Here is a 21,788-nt window from a genome sequence, read left to right on the forward strand (position 1 = left end):
GCAATTATTTAAATAATTTATTAACAAAACAATTCTTCCACTTTACTCCATTTTTTTTTATTTCGTAAATATTTTGTCAGACTGTGTGAATCCGTTTCTATGCTTGTTTTAGCGTAATGTAGAAATCGAAGACGCGCATAAGAAAGTAAAACAAAAGGATGATTTGACTCAAATCTTCTAGGTTTCATAATATCGTTTGCGAGCTACCGATAACTCGCAGGCGGTAGGTTGATAGCCACCTTTGCAGTACAAAGTTATCTGATAATTAATATCTTATTAATTATATTATGCTTATATTTTCCGATACACAATTGATTAATTAATTTTATTCATAAACTACAATTTTTCATTAAATTCTTTTTCCTTAATTATAAAAACATGTTGTTGTCAAATTTAATCATATAAAAAAATGAATAATCTCGAAATCGAAACAATTCCATGTCACACTTACTAGCGTTTTACATGGCAATTTATATACTATGGCTTTAAAATAATTCCTTTGCAATTGCCTCGTGTGAATGTCCAGTAATAACATACCAAAAATCAACACTCTTATTATGCTGTGTTACGGTCGCCATTTTGAAAAATGGCCGACGATTTTTTGTTTTTTAGCTATATCCCACGAACAGCTAAAAATATCGAAAAATGTTTCACATAAAAGTTGAAAAACGTTAAAAAAATTATTTCATATTTTAATTAAGAATATTTTTTATCTTATCTGCAACAGTTAACGAGCCGTAAGGTTGTAAGGTAGGTACGAAAAATGTAAATAACAGATTTTTAATTTATTGAAGCGAATATTGTGAAGACACTTTTTAATTCACTGTAGGTACTTTTTAAATTCATACTTCCTTTTTTTGTTTTACCGTTATTTTTCAAGATTGCGGCAGCATTATTAATGGGAACTAGTCTATACATCTGAAAAGCCCCAATTTAAGGAAACTATTTACGGAGAGGTAGTTAATTATATTCACCTAATATGACTAGACTTATTATTACAAATCTTATTTTATCATTTTTTAAACTAAATGACCAAGACGTTTTTATAATAATTTTCTTGCTTTTCTGCATATTTCATAATATCTTACTTTCAGTTGCGTCGTCTTTTAGTGTTATAAATTAGTAAAGGTCTTTATTAATTTATTAAATGGGTATTCAACAATCACAGCTAATATAAATCCGCCGATGTAGGATAAAACGATGAAAGCAAGTCCCAAAGTAACCTGAAACAGATACGATATAAATTAGTTAATATATGCCAAATAGATATCATTATATTATTATCATAGTTTTTATACTACGGTATCTAAATAATTGTAAAGCAATAATTGTGCGTACTGTTAAATACAATATTTTGTTTCGACCTTTCCAATGTAAATCTAAAACAACAATATACATCAGTTTACAAAGTGAAGTGATTTCAACAAGCCAGAGTAAGTATTAACATTATCAAGACTAGAAATACATGATAAACCTTAAATACTTTTTATCCTCTATTTTATCTTTCATTTTTACGCTCGTACGGTAACATGTCGGCTTATAATGTCGTGGGTTCCGGGTTCAATTCCTGGGTGTAGAAAATGTACCTTTTTGTTTTTAAATGTGTTTTTGGACCCAGAGTATGGACATAATAGATTGAGCAATTAGTGTCGAACATCCAATTCTCATAAAAACAAAAATCTGTTAATGTATCCTCCACTATGTAGAAGCCCATCTTAGGACTGAACATGGAGATGTAATGTAATGTAGGTAATATATAATTATGATCAATAATATCATACATATATAATATAAATTAGGGTAAATCAATTAGAAAAATTTCCGAGTCAACTTCAAATAACCAATAACCTGACTATACAGTAATTCTTTACAGTATAATATATTATAAATAAGAGCTGAAAGCAGATAAAGATCATTAATTTTTTTACTCACAGTTATCGCGACTTCAAGTTGCCAAGGTTGTTCATTCATAGTGACCACAGCGTAAATAATTATCGGATTGATCAAATATGAGCAGTATGATATATTGGAGAACGGCACCCAGCATTTGAAGGACAATAACTCTTGAAATGTGCCTGCAATTATTATGAATAGTAGAAACAATAATGATAATATCGGTGAGATTGGGTTACAAAGCAAAGAGGATCCACTATGCAATATTAATTTAGTGATTGCTCTTCATTATTGTATGATATTATTATATCATTACAACCGATGTAATAATATACAATACGTCATATAGGTAATGGATTACAATTAGGGAATCCAATCCCGAGCCAAAATTCTGATCCCGGGATTTCGGGATTACAATTCAACAATCCTGGGATCCCGGGACTGGTCCCGGGATTGCCATTTTTTCCAATGTTAATATAAAATTTTTATATTTACAAATAACATTGCTAAAATCGGTCAAAAATAAATCTAGGATACTTTATACTATTTAAGACATTTATTGTTAATATTGTATATCTAGGTTCAATCTTGGAAATACAAAAATTTAATGGAGTAAATAATATTGTAATATAAATAATAATGTGAATTTAATATGAGATTGCTGTTTCTGATAGTAAAGACTTAATGAATGGATTAGCGAGATTTAAAATAGTAAAGCAAATAATCATGGTGGATTTATGGCGTTTCCGCTTCATAAATCTAATTAGTCAGCCAAATATGAAACTGCCGTAAAACGTATGAGATCATGGTGGAATTACTTTGTTAAAAGTGCAAAGCATTGTTTTTTTCCAATCTTTCTCATTTTTTTTTTAAATTGATGTCAAAAAATAAAATGAATCGGCAACTTACACATAGGTACTCGTATAAATCAAACTTCATTCAAACTCAGTTTATTTCTAATGTAGTTATTTGTTATTAGAAGTATTTTTTCTGTTATATTTTCGTTTTTATTTTATGTTCCATAAAAATTGATTAAAAAGTCAATCCCGAAAGTTTCGGGATTATGTTTATCAATCCCGGGATTCATAGGTATTGAAAATAGCTCGGGATCCCGGGATTGGAATCCCTAATTACAATACTTCCAGCTAAAATTTTAATAAATCAATAAAAATATGTACCTAACTCACAAAAATTTTGTCATTTCAACGATCACATTCATATTTAATAAAAACTATAATAATATAATAAGTTCGCGCGTATTTTTAAATTAATAATAATTCTATGACGGCGTCTTTAATACGAAGTTTGCATTTTGAGACAATAATTTATTGATAATTTACATTTTATCGTGTTTTAATTAATCAATAATTAACGTATCTAAAAAGATTAAAAAAAAATTTTTATTACTTCAAGCCAAAGATAAGTTTACAATAAAAATGTGATAAAATGTGAATTCGTTAAAGAATCTTTTTATTAAATTTTAATTTATGATTATGTTTATGATTTAAATATAGTTTATTGAGTTTTCATCTAATTTAGAGAAAATTGTTTTGAATAATCCGTAGTTTTAATGGCGTAATTAATAATATTAATTTTAAAACGCGCATAACTTTAAATCCCTCGGTGGCTTGATGGCTTACACCACTTACAGAGAGTAAGTTGGGAACGCTAGAAATAATCGGATGAAGGAGGAGAGTGAAGGACCTGACAGCAGTGGCAAAGACTGCATACTAGGCGATTATTTCCTTCCATTGGCGTTCTTTAGAAAAATATTTTTAATTGCATATTGACGTATTTATAATATAAACACGTCTTGATTATTTTGTATTCTATAAAAATAATTTAATTTACCAATTATATGTATATGTAGGAATGTATTATAAATATATATAGATTACAGAACAATCTGTCAAAGGTTTTAAACAATATGCTACAGCACACCATCTATCTTTAACGTATTTATCGGATTATTCGTCGAGGAATGCCAATGTTTTTTTTTTGGACGTCACGTAACCTCGGTTTGTCTATTATATTGTAATATGCAATATGGTAGGCTCGGATCGCCAAGCCTAAAACCTTTGCGCTTAATATTTTTGTCTAATACTTCATCTTTGTCCAAAATAATTCATTAGATAATTTAAAAAAAATCTGTAGTATTAATCACATAAATAAATTTTAAAATAATAAATAATTGTATCTCATGAGTTTTTATTTGTTTGTTTTGAATTTTATGTCGTCAGTGAGCTATTGAAATCTCATCGAATTAGTGTGTCATTGTCATTAATGTGTACCTATTCATTAGTAGTAATATGGTATTATCTTATGATCTCCTGTAAGTATACTTGACGAGTGTGCTCTTTTTCTCAGATCTCCACAGACTAACTCTTTTCAAAAGTCACCTTTCGCTACTATGCGAATGTACGGCATGAATGGCAGAATGCCACATTAGAAGAAGAAAGTCAATTATTAGTATTTTCTTGGGGCGCTATAAGAGTTATATTAATATTATGATATTATGATTATTAGGTTTGGTAGATACCTTATTATTTTGATTTTTTTCTCATAGTTTAGTGTTGTTCTACACAGGTGTAACGATTTGAAAAAAAAACTATATCAGAACTGTACTTAGGCCTTTTTTCAGACTAGACTAGAAACTAATTATATATTAAAAATGATTCGTTATGGTTATTATTTATTTTTACACGATCGATATTTTTTCAAGAATATTTTCGCACGGTATACAAGCCGCATAGATTATTAATATTATTATCTGCGGTCGCTATAGATACTGATATTTTAGGGTTTGTTTTTCGAAAAAAAAAATACAAAATATCACAACAATCATCATTTGATTTGATTGACTGATATCAGTCGACGGTTGTTGCAATATATTTCAAGTAGGTACTTCAATTATGGGAGTATATCGTATAATTGTAATTAATTTAATCTACGACGCTGTTAGAAAATTAAATTGACAATTTCGGTTTACCTCCATTATTGGTAACACACGCAATTATCATCCAAGCGAAACCAAGGGACCAAACACTTCTATTAAATGCCATGTAGATCATACTCATTGGTAAACTAAGATTTCTGTCTGCGAAGCCAAACAGCATAACTAGGATAAATGTCACTGCGACTATCCATAGAAGTCGTACTGTATCCTAGAAAAATAAAATAAAACATAGCATAATATGACATACATAATATTATAAAACCGGGTACACATTTGTTGCATAACGAGAAAGTCGAGAATTTTATAGGTCTTCAGAGAAAAAATCTATCCTCGAATTACTTAACGAATTCCATGAAAACTAAAAATCTTTGCTTATTTTATATCTCAAGAGCTACAGCTAAAAAAATTGTATATTTTATAGCTCTTCTTTCAAAAGTTTTGACCGGTATAAGTATTACTCAAAACACTAGAACCACCAGAAGATCATGGTAACGCGCGTGTTTGAACATGTACCGTTTTTTTTTACCTTTAGGTACATGTTCAAACACGAGCGTTAACATGATATTACTCCCTACTTTATTTATCGTTTGTCAATTTATGTGCTACGGCCGTATGTTGTAGCTTAACCACTGGGGAATGCCAATAGAAATGGCGTGTTTCAAAAAAATACTACCTTATTCTTAGGTCAATAATTATTATAAAGCAAACATTATTCTTAAAATCTTTATCAAATTTGAATGGTTAAAAACATAGCTTATAATCAGTATCTTTAGAATTATCTTCAAATGTGTAAATCTTGCCCATTTTTTGAATAATAAAATGCCTAATTCTTGTCAAATTTGGGATCACAGAGATTATCAATATAATTTTTTATTGTAAATATTTCACTATAATAATGTCAACATAAATTTTACGAATGGTTTTATAAATGCTTTTAAAAATTAATAAATATAAAAAATCTTAACACCACTGCACATGCATGTACTGAAATATGACTAAATTCTAAAACATTAGAGCGAGAGGTTTAAAAGAATACTATTTTATGTAATAAAAATACTTTATGCAGTCATCAAATGTTTAAAATAAATATAAAGGATAATAAGGCTTCAAAATTATATAAATAGATTATCTACAACGTTTAAGGAATGTCTAGGATCATGCTTTGAAAATAGCATAAAAGCTCCATTTTGACCTACGCTGAGCATGTGGGCCGTTAATAATAAATTCATAGGATTTAGTCTATTTAGCCCCATCAATTTATGTAGGTGCTCAGTTTATTGTAATCTTTAAACTAATAATTATGTAAGTATTATGTTCGCTTCACATAGGTACTCGTACATAGATAAATTGTGATTAACATTTTTTAGTTACTGTAAATATTACTTACTTTAGTAATTGGTAGTTTTCCTTTGTATAAATGTACCAGGTAGCCAGAAACAACTCCGATAATATATGGACCAACTCTCACCAATGGAGAATAGTATATTGTCTCAAACATGTAATAAAACATGTCTATGCTAAAACAGAACAATAAAAACTCACTTTAGATGAATGTCATTATCTTTTTTCATTGAATGAACGGCAGAATATTGTGTTTATCTCAAAAACATAACCAGTTAAAATAGTTGACCTATCTTCCCTCCCCGGTCACCTTACGCTACAAAGGGTAATAAAACTCAATAAATCAAGAAATTAAAAGAAAAAACGATAAAATATTCATTTCGTCGTTTACTAATGACTAATAAAAATCAAATGGGAATGTTATGTCACAAAATTAATTCTCCAACATAATAATGCATTCCACATAACACTCGTTGACGGAACAAATGGCCATCCCTTTGGCCAAAATTAATTTCATATGCATAAATTTTCAGTCCGATGTCCTTTCATCATTTTGGTGTATTTTAGTGAACATTTTTTCAACATTTTCCAACGCATATTTTAAATTTTTCGATTGTTGTTTATCGACAGCCAGTCTTTTTTATCCGCTTAGATAGATTAGGTTATTGTTATTGTTAATATTATTTTTTTAACTGGTTCCGTGATATCTATCAGGTCGCACACCCTTTACAAGGAATCCGATCCCGGGATTTCGGAAAATTTTCGATACCTATGAGTCCCGGGATTAGTAAACGTAATCCCAAAACTTTCGGGATTGATTTTTTTGTCAATCACAATTCACAATCAATTGGTATAAGTACAAAATCATTATATTAATGACGTTGTATGTACCTGCATATGTCACAGGGAGAATTGCAGAATGCTAACGGATAATAAATAACCATTTTTGCATATGCAATCGTAAAGTCTCAATTACATTGAGCTTCTTTACGAGCTGTTTATTGGCGAATTTAAAAGCGGGCGATTCAGCTACTGCGATTTGATGATTACACACAAAACTTTCCATTCGCTGAGAAGCCACAAGCCAGCGACTATTTTGACGGAACGTAGTTCGTTTTTTTACCGGGAGGTTGTTAGTGCGCGCTCTACTGCGCAGACGCAGTAGGCCCACACGCCGGCGTGTAGCGTTTAAAGTTGACCGGCTTTCAACTTTTCTCTGTAGAGTGTTTACAACCTGCTTATTAGCTTATTCGATGATTACACTGGGCGACTTTACAGGCAGATTGTAAATTCGCCAATAAACAGCTCGTAAAGAAGCTCAATGTAATTGAGGCTTAACAACATCTGAAAAATAATAAATCCGTTTACTTATTTAAATTGAGAAAATTTACAAAAAATTAAAAAGAGCCGAAATTTTGAAAAACATGTATACCTAATCAACAATAAAAGGGTTTTTAACGATGTATTATAGTATAAAATCACTTATCCACTACTTCCGTGGTTCGACACGTCCAATAATCCGACAAAATCTGAGAGAGAGCGAGAAGGTTGATAGCTAAACAACTTGAGCACGGACCTGCGCAGAAGTACACTTACTTTCGTTCGCATAAAGTAAGTGTGTAAATGCTGCGTCTGTATGTGAAAAGTCTGTTTATTTACCAATCTCGAATTTTCAAGAAGAAAGAGTATCGAATCTTGGACTATGTATTAACATGTTGTGGTAAGAGTAGATACACTACAGACACACATACTTACATACTTTTAATATAAATAATGAACCTTACAATGGCTTGAAGTCTGTCGAGTATACAATATAGGATATGTACAAAGATGATGCTGCAAAAATGCCTCCGAGTATGCCAGCAGTTAATTTGAAGCGACTGAAAGAAAAAAATAATCTTTATAATGACGTGCCAATAATATTTAAAATCCCAACCCTCTTATATATCATAGATAATCTTTCTAGTGAAACAAAACTCTATTACTAGTCTCTTGTGTCTATTGTTTAGTTTCCGCGTTTAGGCGCCGTAATTTTTTAAATCATTTTAGTTGGTATTTCTGGCGACCAGATCCAACGGCTCGATGGGCCCTGCAGCTGGCTGGACCGACTTGAGCATCTATTCTCTTTTGGTTGAGAGTTTTGGTGAGGATGTGGTTTGCTTCCTGTAGTTCTCCACCACATGGACATGTTGGTCGGGTGACAAGTCCAAACTTAAAGAGTGTTGATGGGACATCTTTAGTAAATAAAACATCTGCTTGTAACAAATTTTTTTCATAGCAAAATGTCGCATAGTCAGGTGTGCAGAAGCTACTTTTTCGGGACGATTTCCAATGTACGACCGAACCCACAATCACTCGGCACCAACGCCCTGCTTCAGTATGTGCGTAGCATTATAATTATTATATTTGTGCATAGCACGATTTTTATTACATTGCTTATAACAATAAAAGTAAATTAACTATTTCTTTTATTCAAACGAATAATTCACAAGATTTAAGAATATATCATTCTGATTATTGAACATTATTTAAGTAACATGACTTCGAAGAGCGCTGAGTGGTAGGTATTTAATAGCCAATAGCTTAAATATTGTCGTCATTAGTATGTCTTCCGTAGCATAATGGTTGAATGCGACGAGTTTGGGGCGTTTACCCGTTGGAGATGCCGAGTTCGATTCCCGACCGGTTGGCTTACTTTTTTCAAAAAAGTTTTTTCTATTGGTTGTGATATTATACTCTCTCAGTTAGTGTTTTTCTAAAATTATATAATGTTCAATAAAAGTAAATTTTATTTACGAGTATGTAAGCATTTATTTAGGATAATATTATTAATTGTCAAATAATCATACTCACGATGTTGATAAAAGAAGAAGAGCTGTGAAGAGTACAAAATATTGCATATCACTGCTTAGATACCAACTCCAGAGCATACATATTTCTTTTTTTGTAAACAAATTATTAATATACAGTAAATTTCTCCACCAGTAGTTAGCACAATTTACATCATGTTTTTCTTCTGACCAAAAAGCTGTCTCTCGATATCTCCATGTAGCATTTATGTATGCTATACATATTGCCGTCACATAAGCTGGGGTTAATCTGAAAGAGACAATCTTTTATAGTAGCGGATTCAATATAATAGGACGACGTTGAAATACGTATCGGATATGAAGACAATTGAAATTTTGGCCATCATATTATATATTATATGTTATGGGGTTCCAATTGCAAAAGGTTGAGTTTCGAAATAGTTTTCAGTACCAACACAAATACATATCTCAACTGAAAAGCAATCAAATCATAATAAATACAACATTAATTAAAATTAAAAATAAAGAATATATTTCGTATTATTGAAATTTTGGCCGTCATTAATATATTTTATGCCATGGGATTCCAATCGCAAAAGGTCGAGTTTCGACATAGTTTTCAGCTGAAAATTTTCATCTCAAGTTTTCATCTCAACTGAAAAGCAATGAAATCAGACGGTAATTTAAAAAGATTTATTATTTTCTCCACCATCTTGGAATTTAGGGGCTCCTGGAAAAATTAATGGTACAGTGCCACAAATTTATCTGAAGAATTGATGGGGGAGCCACAGTAGAAAACTATAAAATCAAGACTCGCCACTGAACAGAATCTGATAGTGGAATGACGTATTCAATATGGCGTCATAATAGTTCCATTTTTGTTCGTTCTTCAGATAATTCCATTCATCGTGCCACAGTTCATGGTTTTATAGAAAGACCTAGATTTTAATTAAAACTTCCAACTACAACATTGATCATTGATCAACATAATCAAAAATAATTCAAAAAATAAAGAATATGTTTCGTACCTCAAGTATCTTTTAGTCGTCCGTCTTAAAAGTGATATTGAATTATTAATTAAAGATGTTTCGACCAATCCAGAGTTTGATTTTTTATTTATATTCTTCAAAAATGAATAAGATAGTAAAAATCCACTGTAAATACAATTTTAACACATTATTCAATATATATGCCGAATTACTATTATTTTTGTACCTACATGTTTAATTAATAATAAATTAAACTATTTAAGTGCATTATCTGTAGAGATCAATACAATCTCCATCAATTCTGGTCATGTGATGGAAAGGGAAGACGATTATCAAAATTTTTAGCTAACAACTTTATATAAAAAATAAAACTAACTTAAGCCTCGTGTACTGAACCCGATGGCCATCATCTTCCCGGTAGATTTACCAAAATATGAAAAGATACTATCTTTAACTGGGGATTCAATTTTGTACAAATTTGAATAAAATAAATTTAACAGTTTAACTATATCAATAGTATTACTACTACGCATATCCAGTGCCGGCTTTAGCAAGCACGAGGCCCGGTTGAAGTATGTGTGCAAGGCCCATGTATTATTTATTATTTTCCACTCTAAAACGGTAAATTCAATCCCCTCTCCACTTCGGGCAATTAATAGTCTAAATCTTAGACTATGTCTAAATAGTTCACTTTAAAACCCTATTATTATAAAATTTCACAAACAAATTACCGATCATATAACTAACTATTATTGCATCTCGATAATATAACAAAATCATATATCTAATCAAAATGATATTTTTAAGTTACTTATTTGATATTGGTGATTGACAAAAAATAGCAAAATAGAAAATTACTGGCCACGTTTTATGTCTACGTCTCTTTATGTCTTCATATGCATGCTGTCCTATGTCTATATTCTGCAGCTGTACCTGATCGCGTGTGCCGACCATATACTTAGAAACGTTTGACTGGTTTATATGCAGCCCAGCGTTTTCTGCTTTTATTTTCATAGTGCCAACATGGTCGATCATCCTCTGTTTGGATCTGCTTGTAATTAGTATGTCGCTTTCATGATAGTATTGAGATCATTTTAAACGTGTTTTTGATTTTTTTTTCAATTTTAAAACACATCTTTCTCGATTTTTCTCGAGGATTCTATGATTCTACTGCGCAAGGGCCTAGAATTTAAGTCATTGGACGCTAAAGACACCCCTAGCGCGTAACAATCAGGCGGCCATTCGATATAATTAGCATGCTATTTAAATGTGGTAATTATCGTTTTATATATTTTTGTTTTCATTTTAGCCGAACAGTGTATTTATTTGTAATAAAGCCTTCTAAGAAGAGCAAGCTGTTTATATTGTAGCATAGTGACTATATTACCGTATGGAAACTAGATACGTACGTGATTGTGGTAGCTACTTATCGATACTTGGATATTAAGTCATAATTGATAATAATGCTTATTATCATTTTATTTTAGCAGCGAAGAAACGACATTATTTAAATTAAGGATTGTTTTATTAGACTTCCATTAAAAATAGTTATAAAGTTAAATGGCAAAGTTAGTTATCAATCCGAGCAGATTAGAAATGAAAAGGCTTTTTTTCTCCATTTTCGAAATGCACAACAGCTACGCACTGTAATGTTCAAATTAAAATAAATAAAGTATTTATTTTTAATTTAAATAATAGATTTAGTTTATCAGTACCTATATATACTTTATTAATATAATATACATAATTCCCCTCGAAATTGTGTATTTTTTCCCCGCATATCTCAATATTATGTAGGTGACGGAGAGTTGTTTAAGAAAACACTATTTTCTAAAATAATGTCTGGGTAATATCAATATCAACAAAATAATTTTAATATCATCTCACTAAATACAAGGAATCGAGGTTGAGTAGAATTTCTAGTAGGTATTCTCTGTATTAATACACAAATACTTAGCTGTAGTGGCTATACTTTAAATTAATAATTTTATTTTTATAATAAATCTCCGTGTTACTCACCTTATAGTGTAAAATGTATCTACGCAAAAATGTGAGTTGGCAAACGTTTGAACCATTGCAGTGTCTGCAATATAATACATACTGACTCTGTTATCAACTTGATCGCCCATAAACAGTATACCGTGAGTCATTAAAACATAAGTAGTCGTAAAACACCTGAAATTAAATATTTTTTTTTGCATTAAACAACCATCAACTCTTCGATAGCAGCGGATGTTTGACACTGCCGCACCAACACTCGATGGCTAACTTATACGCATGTCGCTCAGCAGCTAAAAGCGGCTTATCGAAACTGCCAAATTAAAATTTTAATCACATAAATCAAGTAATGCCATTATTTTTTACAAACATTTCCTTTAATAATAATAATTTCAATAAGGTCTGTTTTAATCTGAATTAGGGACCCACTTGCAAAAATTAATTATAAATTAAAACATAGCCATCTTGATGTTTGTGTCTACATATTTTTCAAGTTGGTACAACAAATAAGATAAAATTTATTACTTGATGGAATTTGAAATTAAATTCTAATTGATAGATTTTTGTACTATTCCATTTAAGTAATTTTTTGCGACATTCGGCATCTGCTTCTGCATGTGCTATTAAATATCTAAATATCTAAAATTATGCCATTAAAGCATTAAGCCATACACAATTTTAGATATTTTATAAATAGAAGAATATTTTTTATCGTCTATTTGTTTCAGAAATGTTCCTTAACTTCAGTGATCGAACGAGAAACGTCAGGCGCTCGGCTGGTAACATTCTGAGTTACATTTAAAATCTATGCACAGAATTTTATTTTAATAGTCACGGCGAGCGGTAAAACATAATATATACATGTTAATAATATGACAAACCGACATTTGCTTCACCAAAGAAGGCTTTATCTTTTATATGCAACATATTTTGATAAATAAGTTGTTTACACTTCAAAATCTTGTCTGTTTAAATTTTTAAAACTTTCTGACGAGGCGGTTTTCGCCTCAATACAACTAAAAGGAAACTACCATGGCCACGATATAATAATATATTATTATATCAAAATAATAATTTATAAGCATAACTTACTTCAGTCCATGAATTGGCATTAATGTGTCTTCCTTCGTATCATTCCAGCAGAGAATTTCTTTTACGTTGTTTGATATACTAAAACATTGAAGAAATTTCCCCCATTTAGGCAGTTCCACAATTATGGATTTTCCGTTACGTTGTTTTCTTCGTTCCAAATCAGACTGCTCTAGTCCATTTTTATTTATATCTAAAAATACATACACTCAGATATATATACTGTGGGTGATTATATTAATTTGAATTGACGATTACATTGTATAACGACATTATAATTGTTTTAATGTTAATGATGGATGATTTAATAATATTTTTATGAGCTGAAACCATTATCCTCTCAAGTATTTAATTGAAAAATCGGAATGCGATTTATTATTGTAATATTGTGAGATATGCGGAGAATCAATTTCTTTCTGTAATAAGGAAGTATGTAGACGGAACGGAATTAATATGATTATCGTTTATGGTTGCTATCGATAGTTCTGTATAGATCGCGGCTGTTGTAGTAACGGCAAAAGTTTACAAAAAAATAAATGATTTGTTTGCGGGGATGTGTACGTCGGTTTATACTAGGCTTCATGAGCCACGAATGAGTTAGAGCCCTATGCACAATCGTCTGTCATAACTAAAATTTATTTACAACAAAACACTGCAGAAAGCCTTTCATAGTTATGATCGAGTTGTCTATGGTCCACCAGATCTGCAATAGCTTCGTTCTGTTTTTCTATTGAAAATAATACCATATATAAAATTTCTCTTTTTCATAATTTAGGTAAATTATTTTGTAATTGTTAAACAATGACAATGACAACAATGACGCCCACGGTGGCCGCGCGGCATAAGCGTTGGACTATAAAGCCGTGGGTCCCAGGTTCGAATCCTGGGTCTGGCAAGTACACATATTGTTTTTCAATTTGTGTTTGTCAGGGTATGGACCTAATAGGTTGAGCAAGTGGCTGACATCCATTTCTCGTAAAAACAAAAATCTGTCAATACAAACCTCCACTCTGTGGAGGCCCATATGATCCTATCAGGATCAGACATGGTCAAAAAAAAAAAAAAAAAAAAACAATGACAAAAATATGAAAAATATACAAAATAAATTCAATAACTATAAATACACAATTAATATTTAATTAAAATGTTTAAATGTCTCCGCAATTAGTAAATTAATATAAGTTATTTTTGACCCATGTTTTTCCCGATACGGTAACACTTGCCGTTGATATGTCAGATATTATGGTGTCATTTACAATTATTACGAATATGCCATGATGTGAATAATTATATAGAATGATTAAAACTAATATTACCATGTTTGTGCGTAGGTAACTAAGTACTTATATATTTCAACTACCTATCTATTGGCTTAATATTACATAAATATCTAAATCCGAACAAGAAAAGTTAATTCATAATTCATTGACACTGACATTTCAATTCGATAATCGGTTTTACTAAATTAAGACATGAACAGAATCAACGAAAGTAAAGGAAAATATGTCGTATTAAATGTCATGGATATTTAATAGTTGTTCAACAGTTTTAATTTGCAATAGGCAATTAAAATATCGTATATCTACCATCGTACCTAGGCACCTAATCTTTTTCAATGGCTTTTTTGTCGGCATGATGTTATGAAATTTTACCTACCTACTCATAACATTATAATAATAATAAATACTACCTACCTAATAATGAGTAATGAATGAGTTAAGGATTGTTGACAATTATTCACAATATAATATTATCGTAAGTATTGTGTTTCAATCGAAAACAAAAGATCTCGGTTCTCTATTTTCGAGATTGTCCATTATCGGCATTTTGCGCGAATTCTACATTCTATCATGCGTACATCATTGTTTGCAATAACTGCAAACTCCAATATACAATAACCATATTGAGATCAATTGTTAAATGAATTTGAGTGTATGGGCTGTATTAAAGATATAGACACGTAAATTTATTTTGACAGCAGCTGTCAGTGGTAAATGGTAATACAGAAGGAGGTGGGTTCATAACAAAAGTAGTCTATGGTTAAGGATTCCTTATCTCTATAATCTATAGTTAACAGATGGATTTCGGCTACTTACCAATTTTACTGTAAGTTTATGGTAAGTACGAATTGAGCATTACGCCCTAATACCTACAAGCATGTTCGATAAATAATTGATGACTGATTAGTGATTACAATGCATAGGAATGGTGATTAAATTGAATAAAATTTCCCCATTTCACAATGTGTTTGTTGATGATAAAAATAAATTATGAGTGATAGTAATTATTAGTTAATATGGTTAATATCATTTTATACTGCTGCGAAAGATCGTAAGAGACGATTTGTTGAAAATTATTTATCAGTAATCCCAAACCAGACTCGGTAAAAAAATAGATTAAGAAATAAGAAAAAAAGTATAACGCGATTTATTTTTAAACAATGACGGATTTCGAGGGTTTAAATTTGTTAGGTGTCGCGTAATAGTCATTAGTAGCGATGGTTTTACTGTAATCGGGTTACTGCTGAGTGCAACGATTAGCGCGAATTCGAAAACGCATTGTCATAATATATGGTGGTGTTTAGAAATGATGAAATGATTGACGAGCGGCTTTCATATATTCAGCCAGTTTTAAGTACTCAATAAAAATAAATTAATGCCGCCAATAGTGAAACCGAATATATTTAAAGCTTTGGCAGTTTTGGTAAGATTATTGCAAGCAATACTAAAAAATTAAAGCCGTTATTATGAAAACAAAATTTAAATTGACAATACTAATAATACCCCCCCCCCCATCAAAAGATATTGTGCATATACCCTGACGCTGTACGAGGAGAAGAAGAAGACTGAATATGGATTTTTTTAACAGCATTAAAATTATAATAGTTTATTAATTTGGGTTTACTTATATGGTTGTACCATGTACATAGGATAGACGAGTCACGCATGTCAAAGAAACTAAAGAATGTCGCATTAGGGAAGGCAAACAAAGTCATGGTGAACCTCGTATAAATTTCGATCGATTTGAAGACATTAAACATCCAAAACTAGAGGGTAGTGGCTTTTGCCAGAACTGCGTCTTTATCTCAATGTACCTACCCACTACCGCAAGTGGAATGTAACGCGCAGAGATTACTCTAAGCAACTTGTTTAGAATATATTATTATGTACATTGGAAAAAGGGCGATGGATAGATGCAGGTCCTAGAGAAGACTAAGACCCACATAGGGTTATAGCGTCGGGAAGAAGAACAAGTAAAAGATGAAAGTGTAGTTAATTATAATTTACTAAATCTACTAACAGTACCATCCTGCACGTGTACGCAAGTTATTCTCACTCTTAAGGGAGGAAAATTTACAAAAAAAAAAAAATATTACAACTTTTGAGAGTACATTTCAAGGCAGTATAGATATTATATTATTTATGGATCAGAGTCAAATTATATTTTTGTATGTATACGCTTTAGATATGCATTTAACTAATTTACATATATTTAAGACTACAGATTGCAGGAGGTGGCATATTTTTTGTTCAGGGCTACACTGATTACTGCGTTATATATACTTTATTATTTTACCTATTTGTACCGTAATATGTGTCAGTATATATATATAAACATGACTTGTATCCCTGATATTGCCAAGCAAAAAAATGGGCAAGGGTTGTTCCATGACAAATTCACTTCTTTTTTGGTTAGTAGTTGGAGACAAATATATTATAAGGAAACCAATAACATTCTTATTTCAAATTGCTCTCCTGCAATGTTGCAAATTTTCGCTTACGCTCTTTTGGCTTAGAAAGGTCGATTTGTAATTAACTTACCTCTGAACATATTGTCTGAAGAAATTCCTCTATTTTGTGTCTCTGGCATAGGCTGGTAGATTAATGAATCGTAGACTGTGCCAATTAAGCACAAAACTAATAAAGCTCCAACGAGACCACTGAAAAACAACAAAAGGGTTTCAAAATTTGAATAGGTTTAAACAATTCTTATGTACCTTGTAATATTGTACAGCATAGACGTTTAACTATTCAGCTTCAGTTCAAAATGTACAGCCACGGTATTTAATTGGTACCAGTGAACCACCAGCCTGAAGGGTCTTAAATGATTAGTTATTTATTTGGCTGTTTAGAGCTACAAACAATGAGTATATTTTTTAAATTGCAAAACCCATTCATTAAAGGCAAATTTACTAGTACCTTGTGCGTGCAAACCAGAGCTGTTAAAGACTCCCAAACTATTTCTTTTACGATGCCCAATTAAATACCAAAAACTTTTCAGAGGCCGCATTTGTATACGTATATTTTTTTCAGTTAATTATTATCCAAACCAATTAATTAAAAATAAAGTATAATTTATTTTTCGACAATTAAGTATAAAAAAAATCTTTTCTAGCCCACAGAAAAAATCCCGGGGGACGCGGGTTGCTCATTACGGACTTTACTCTATATACATAAAACAAGATCAATTTATAGAAAGCCAGTCAACTCAACCTAATATCGCTTGGTTTTATGAGTTTGTACATATATAATATTATAATAAGATGACTAGTGGTAGAAAATATACAGATTTTTGTTGATTTATACAAAGAATGAAAAATACCTACCTACTATTAATTTATCGATTTATAAAAATCATTAACCTATTTTAATATGCTGTTGGTGGTTTTTGGAAGATATAGATTATAGAATATAGATAATTATATTATTGTGTGTAAAAATAAAAATAGAATAGATAGTATAATGGTATTTTTTTTTTTGATTTATTTTAAAGATATGTGGGCATACCAGTTTTCGGAAATATACGTTTCAAGTCGTCTTATGAGTAGAATAGTTAACGAATCAGAATTCTGATAGTATTTTCAAACCGTGTGTATACATACTGATGACTGGTGAGAATACATGCAAGCTATAAAATACGGTAATATAATAACAGTTAATGACACATGTCATCTAATAAACATGTTTTATGAGAATACTCACCCAGATATCATAAATCCCGTTGAATTCAACCAAGAATAGTCGACGAAGACTTTTTTAACTCCTTCCAATTGAAACGACGTCTTATAGAGCAATTGGTGGTAAAGGACACCAGAATCGAAGTACTCCTGGAGAAGACTTTTCACTTCTGATTCTTGACAAGAAGTTGGAATGCATAATCCAAGAGTAATCAAAGCCTGCAATTAGTTTATTATAATTTACAATTAGAGTATGCGCTCAATAAACTATACTTACTACTTGATGTTTTCAATATTGTATTATTTCGTCACAATTTTATTAGTTTAATTATAACACGTTTATCTTTTTTTATTGTTTCCATTATGCGATTTGACACGCGAAGACTGAATTTTCTAGAGGAGGGATTCGAACCCGCGATTGCCAGCTTCAGAAGTGGCCATTTACCACTCCATCACAGCGGATGCAGTTTTTTTTATTATACCAAACATAATGGAGGGAACATATAGGAAAACATAACATTATTTATTCTAAACAGATAACGTGTATGTTTATACAAGTAAGTACTTTATATTATTATCTTTATTTAAATTTGAAAGTTTGTAGCCTTTTCTGGGCGAATTTAATCCTAATTATACATAATAATTCAGGAGATAAAAGTTTTAGTTGTCACGTCAACGCTAAAATTTTAAATATTTTTTTTTAAGAATTGAAATATTGAAATAGTCTTACATCATTTCTCCAATGGATGAACACCTGCATTGTGGAATTATGGTTGAAATATGCAGCATAGTAATCCACTGGAAATGGGGGGATGGCGTCAGGTGTCTCTATGGTGACAGGTCCAGCGAGAGCACTAACACCGATCTGTTTAGTCGAAACAGAGGCGACGCATTGTTTCTTGGACCCCATCCAGTAAGTATTGCCCCAATACAAGCCTGAAGTTGGTCCACCAGACGCGTCCATCACTAGAAAAATGTTTTTCGTGAATTCTAAATTGCCACACATCGAATTCTAAATACACTGCCCATTAGTGAAGTTTAAAGGTTACAGGGTTTCGCTTTTTGACATATCCATAATGGATACATGTAATATCAGAGCTCTGGAGCAGAGCCGGAGCACCGAAAATTTGTATTGCTCCACTGCTCCGGATGTTTTTTTTATTATTAAATTTTCGTCCTTAAATCCAATGAAAATAGTATATTTTGACACTTTGCTGCACTGGAATTATTTTAAATATGGCAACACTGCCGAGTGATTAATAACCTCACTTTTTTGACAGAATAGGCAAATAATGAGACGATTTGCTGACGAAATTTTGTTTAATAGAATTAATAATCAAAATGATGATTATTTTAAAACTACTTATTTTATATATTTTTTTAACATTTATATACTTACATAATATATAATACTTATTAAAACTTTTAACCGGGAGTGGAGCAGGAGCAAGTATTAGATCCCGGAGCGGAGCAACTCAAAAAGGGTCTGCTCCAACGCTCTGCGTAATATCGATCAGAGATATCCCACCGTATTTATGTTACCAAAATGATACAATACATTTTTTTAAATACAATAATAAATGTAGACTTTGATACGCTCGAAAACTAATCATCTCGAAACCATCAACCTTTTGCAAATTATTAACTGTAGATTTTTGTACATTCTGTAGAGTTTATGTATGTATATGTTTTATCAAAAAGGAAATAACAATAAATCAGTGTATACTACTTTTTAACAAAAAAAATAACTTTCCAAATTAGTAAACATAATATATGATTTTTCTAGTATTTGTACGAAAGTTGTTAATGATATAATAATATCCATATATTTCTTCACATTATGTATATTTTTTAAAAATTTAATTAAACATTTAAAATAATCTAGTATTACGTTGATAATTTATAATATTTTATATTAAATTTAATAATAATAATATTATTTAAAACTGGTTCATAATATAATCCACAACTGTAAATTTAACATTATGAACGTGATAATGGAAAATTAAAATACTTATTTACATATTAAATTGTTGAATTCTTTTTTATTTAGACATTGTAACTTTTTGTAGATTTTTTATTCAGAAAAAATATTCTTTTTTTATAATTATCACATGAAAATTAATCCTAAAATCTTAGGAAATACTACTTTAAAAAATACTGATCTTTTAATTTAAATCCTAGTATTTACTTACTTTTTATAGCCCATCTATCAAGATCCCGAACTCCTTTCTCCAAAATAGCCAACTGCTTCTCACATGTACTTTTTGGAGTATTCCTATTGGTAGCAGTCAGCGCAAGTCCATAAAAGACAGAATGACTCTCCAGTGTATTTATTGCATCGGAACTACAGCTGTTCACGCACACAATCACAAGCACTATAGTAATTCCCGCCACTGCTTTGAATTTCATTTTTTTATAATACTCCATTGTTATTTTTACTATTTACTAATCATGTCGTTTTGAGGTGAATTATTAATATCATCAAACACTGAGGCTAAGCCTAAATCTTAACATAAAAACAAAAATGATCAGACATACGCAGGATTGCCAACTGTTCCACTATGACCAGGATACCGGTTGCAACCACGGGACGTACAACATTCCGGATTTTTAGAATAACCAACCGATAAATGGAAATTCATTAAGTAATTTCTCGGGGGGAAATCAACCGACACCGTGAACGCGATCGCTTAAAAATGCCGATTTTTTTTGGCCGAAGAGCTAAAAAAAAGGTCTCGATTCTCATTCTGATCGGTAGTTCGAAAAAAATGTCCTGAAATTTCATGAAAAACTGTTGAAAACCCTAAACATTCGACGTGCTCTCAGTTCTATATAATACGAAAGTATGGGTACTCACAAACACAACATTATGATCATATAATATATTGCAAGCGGCACGACACACATTGATGATTCCACAAATATCTATTATATATATATTCCAGAAATCATCGTGTTCATGTTATAGAATTTAAAATATTTCAATTTAGATTTACAGGTACATGTATGCTATTTATGAACATACCCAGTGCTCGAAATGGAAAATTTCACGAACAGGAACGCTCGACAATTTTCCAATAATGTGTGATATTAGATATAATAATATCTGTAACATAAAAATAACTTTTAGTTTTACATGATGTATTTTTTTCATCATCATCTTCGCCCAATACGTTATCGGCTATAACAATTAGTGGTAACACATAAATATAAAGTCATTTTAGTTTACGAAATCGTTTTCTTAAAAATACATTAATAATTATACAAATATAAATAACTAAACGTATATGAATCTAATTGGAGTGGGAAACATTATTAAAATACATGAAATAATAGACAAACTAATCACAATGTCCCATTGGTTTCGTTAGCAGTTTGAATAAAAATATGCAACTAAGAGTGGATAGAAATATGAGTGAAGATACTTCGGCTTAAACAAAATACATGCGGCTTTTTTCAAAGCTCTGATTTTTCGTAAATTCGAAATATTTTGATTAAGGTAAACTATTTTTTAATCAAATTAAAATCCATCGTATACCAAAAAGCAAGGGCATGGTTTTTAATAAATTAATTTAAAAAATATGTAATACGCAAGATTTACAAATGTAGCATTCTTTATTAAATATGAATCATTTTAAACAACCTCAGAAGTGCAGGTACATATTATTAGAAAAAAAATATGTACATCATGTGGACATGTAGGATAATTTATTCTAATAGGTTTCCAATGTTATAGAAATTGTTATATACAG

The 21,788-nt window shown here is 30.8% G+C and overlaps 1 protein-coding gene across 6 annotated transcripts in view; it reads right to left on the minus strand.

Moving 5' to 3' along the window:
* The window catches only part of LOC147071759 (nose resistant to fluoxetine protein 6-like), a 28,284-nt gene continuing 6,496 nt past the window's right edge, over positions 1 to 21,788 (minus strand). For 3 of the 6 annotated variants that reach the window (XM_085947085.1, XM_085947087.1, XM_085947089.1), the window contains exons 2-14: positions 20,229 to 20,542; positions 18,764 to 18,999; positions 18,059 to 18,252; positions 16,898 to 17,016; positions 13,080 to 13,269; positions 12,009 to 12,164; positions 10,029 to 10,154; positions 9,044 to 9,289; positions 7,975 to 8,070; positions 6,237 to 6,366; positions 4,883 to 5,057; positions 1,933 to 2,075; positions 1 to 1,223 (exon numbers count right to left, since the gene is read on the minus strand). In XM_085947085.1, the coding sequence (XP_085803211.1) occupies positions 1,113 to 1,223; positions 1,933 to 2,075; positions 4,883 to 5,057; positions 6,237 to 6,366; positions 7,975 to 8,070; positions 9,044 to 9,289; positions 10,029 to 10,154; positions 12,009 to 12,164; positions 13,080 to 13,269; positions 16,898 to 17,016; positions 18,059 to 18,252; positions 18,764 to 18,999; positions 20,229 to 20,463 (2,157 nt within the window). In that variant the 5' untranslated portion in view covers positions 20,464 to 20,542 and the 3' untranslated portion in view covers positions 1 to 1,112. The remainder of the gene's footprint in view (positions 1,224 to 1,932; positions 2,076 to 4,882; positions 5,058 to 6,236; positions 6,367 to 7,974; positions 8,071 to 9,043; positions 9,290 to 10,028; positions 10,155 to 12,008; positions 12,165 to 13,079; positions 13,270 to 16,897; positions 17,017 to 18,058; positions 18,253 to 18,763; positions 19,000 to 20,228; positions 20,543 to 21,788) is intronic. The other 3 variants (XM_085947088.1, XM_085947090.1, XM_085947091.1) reach the window with 2 other exon arrangements.

This window comes from Rhyacophila brunnea, unplaced genomic scaffold, assembly GCF_057557595.1.
Source record: "Rhyacophila brunnea isolate RB1 unplaced genomic scaffold, BYU_Rbru_1.0 scaffold_2, whole genome shotgun sequence".
Taxonomy (NCBI): domain Eukaryota; kingdom Metazoa; phylum Arthropoda; class Insecta; order Trichoptera; family Rhyacophilidae; genus Rhyacophila; species Rhyacophila brunnea.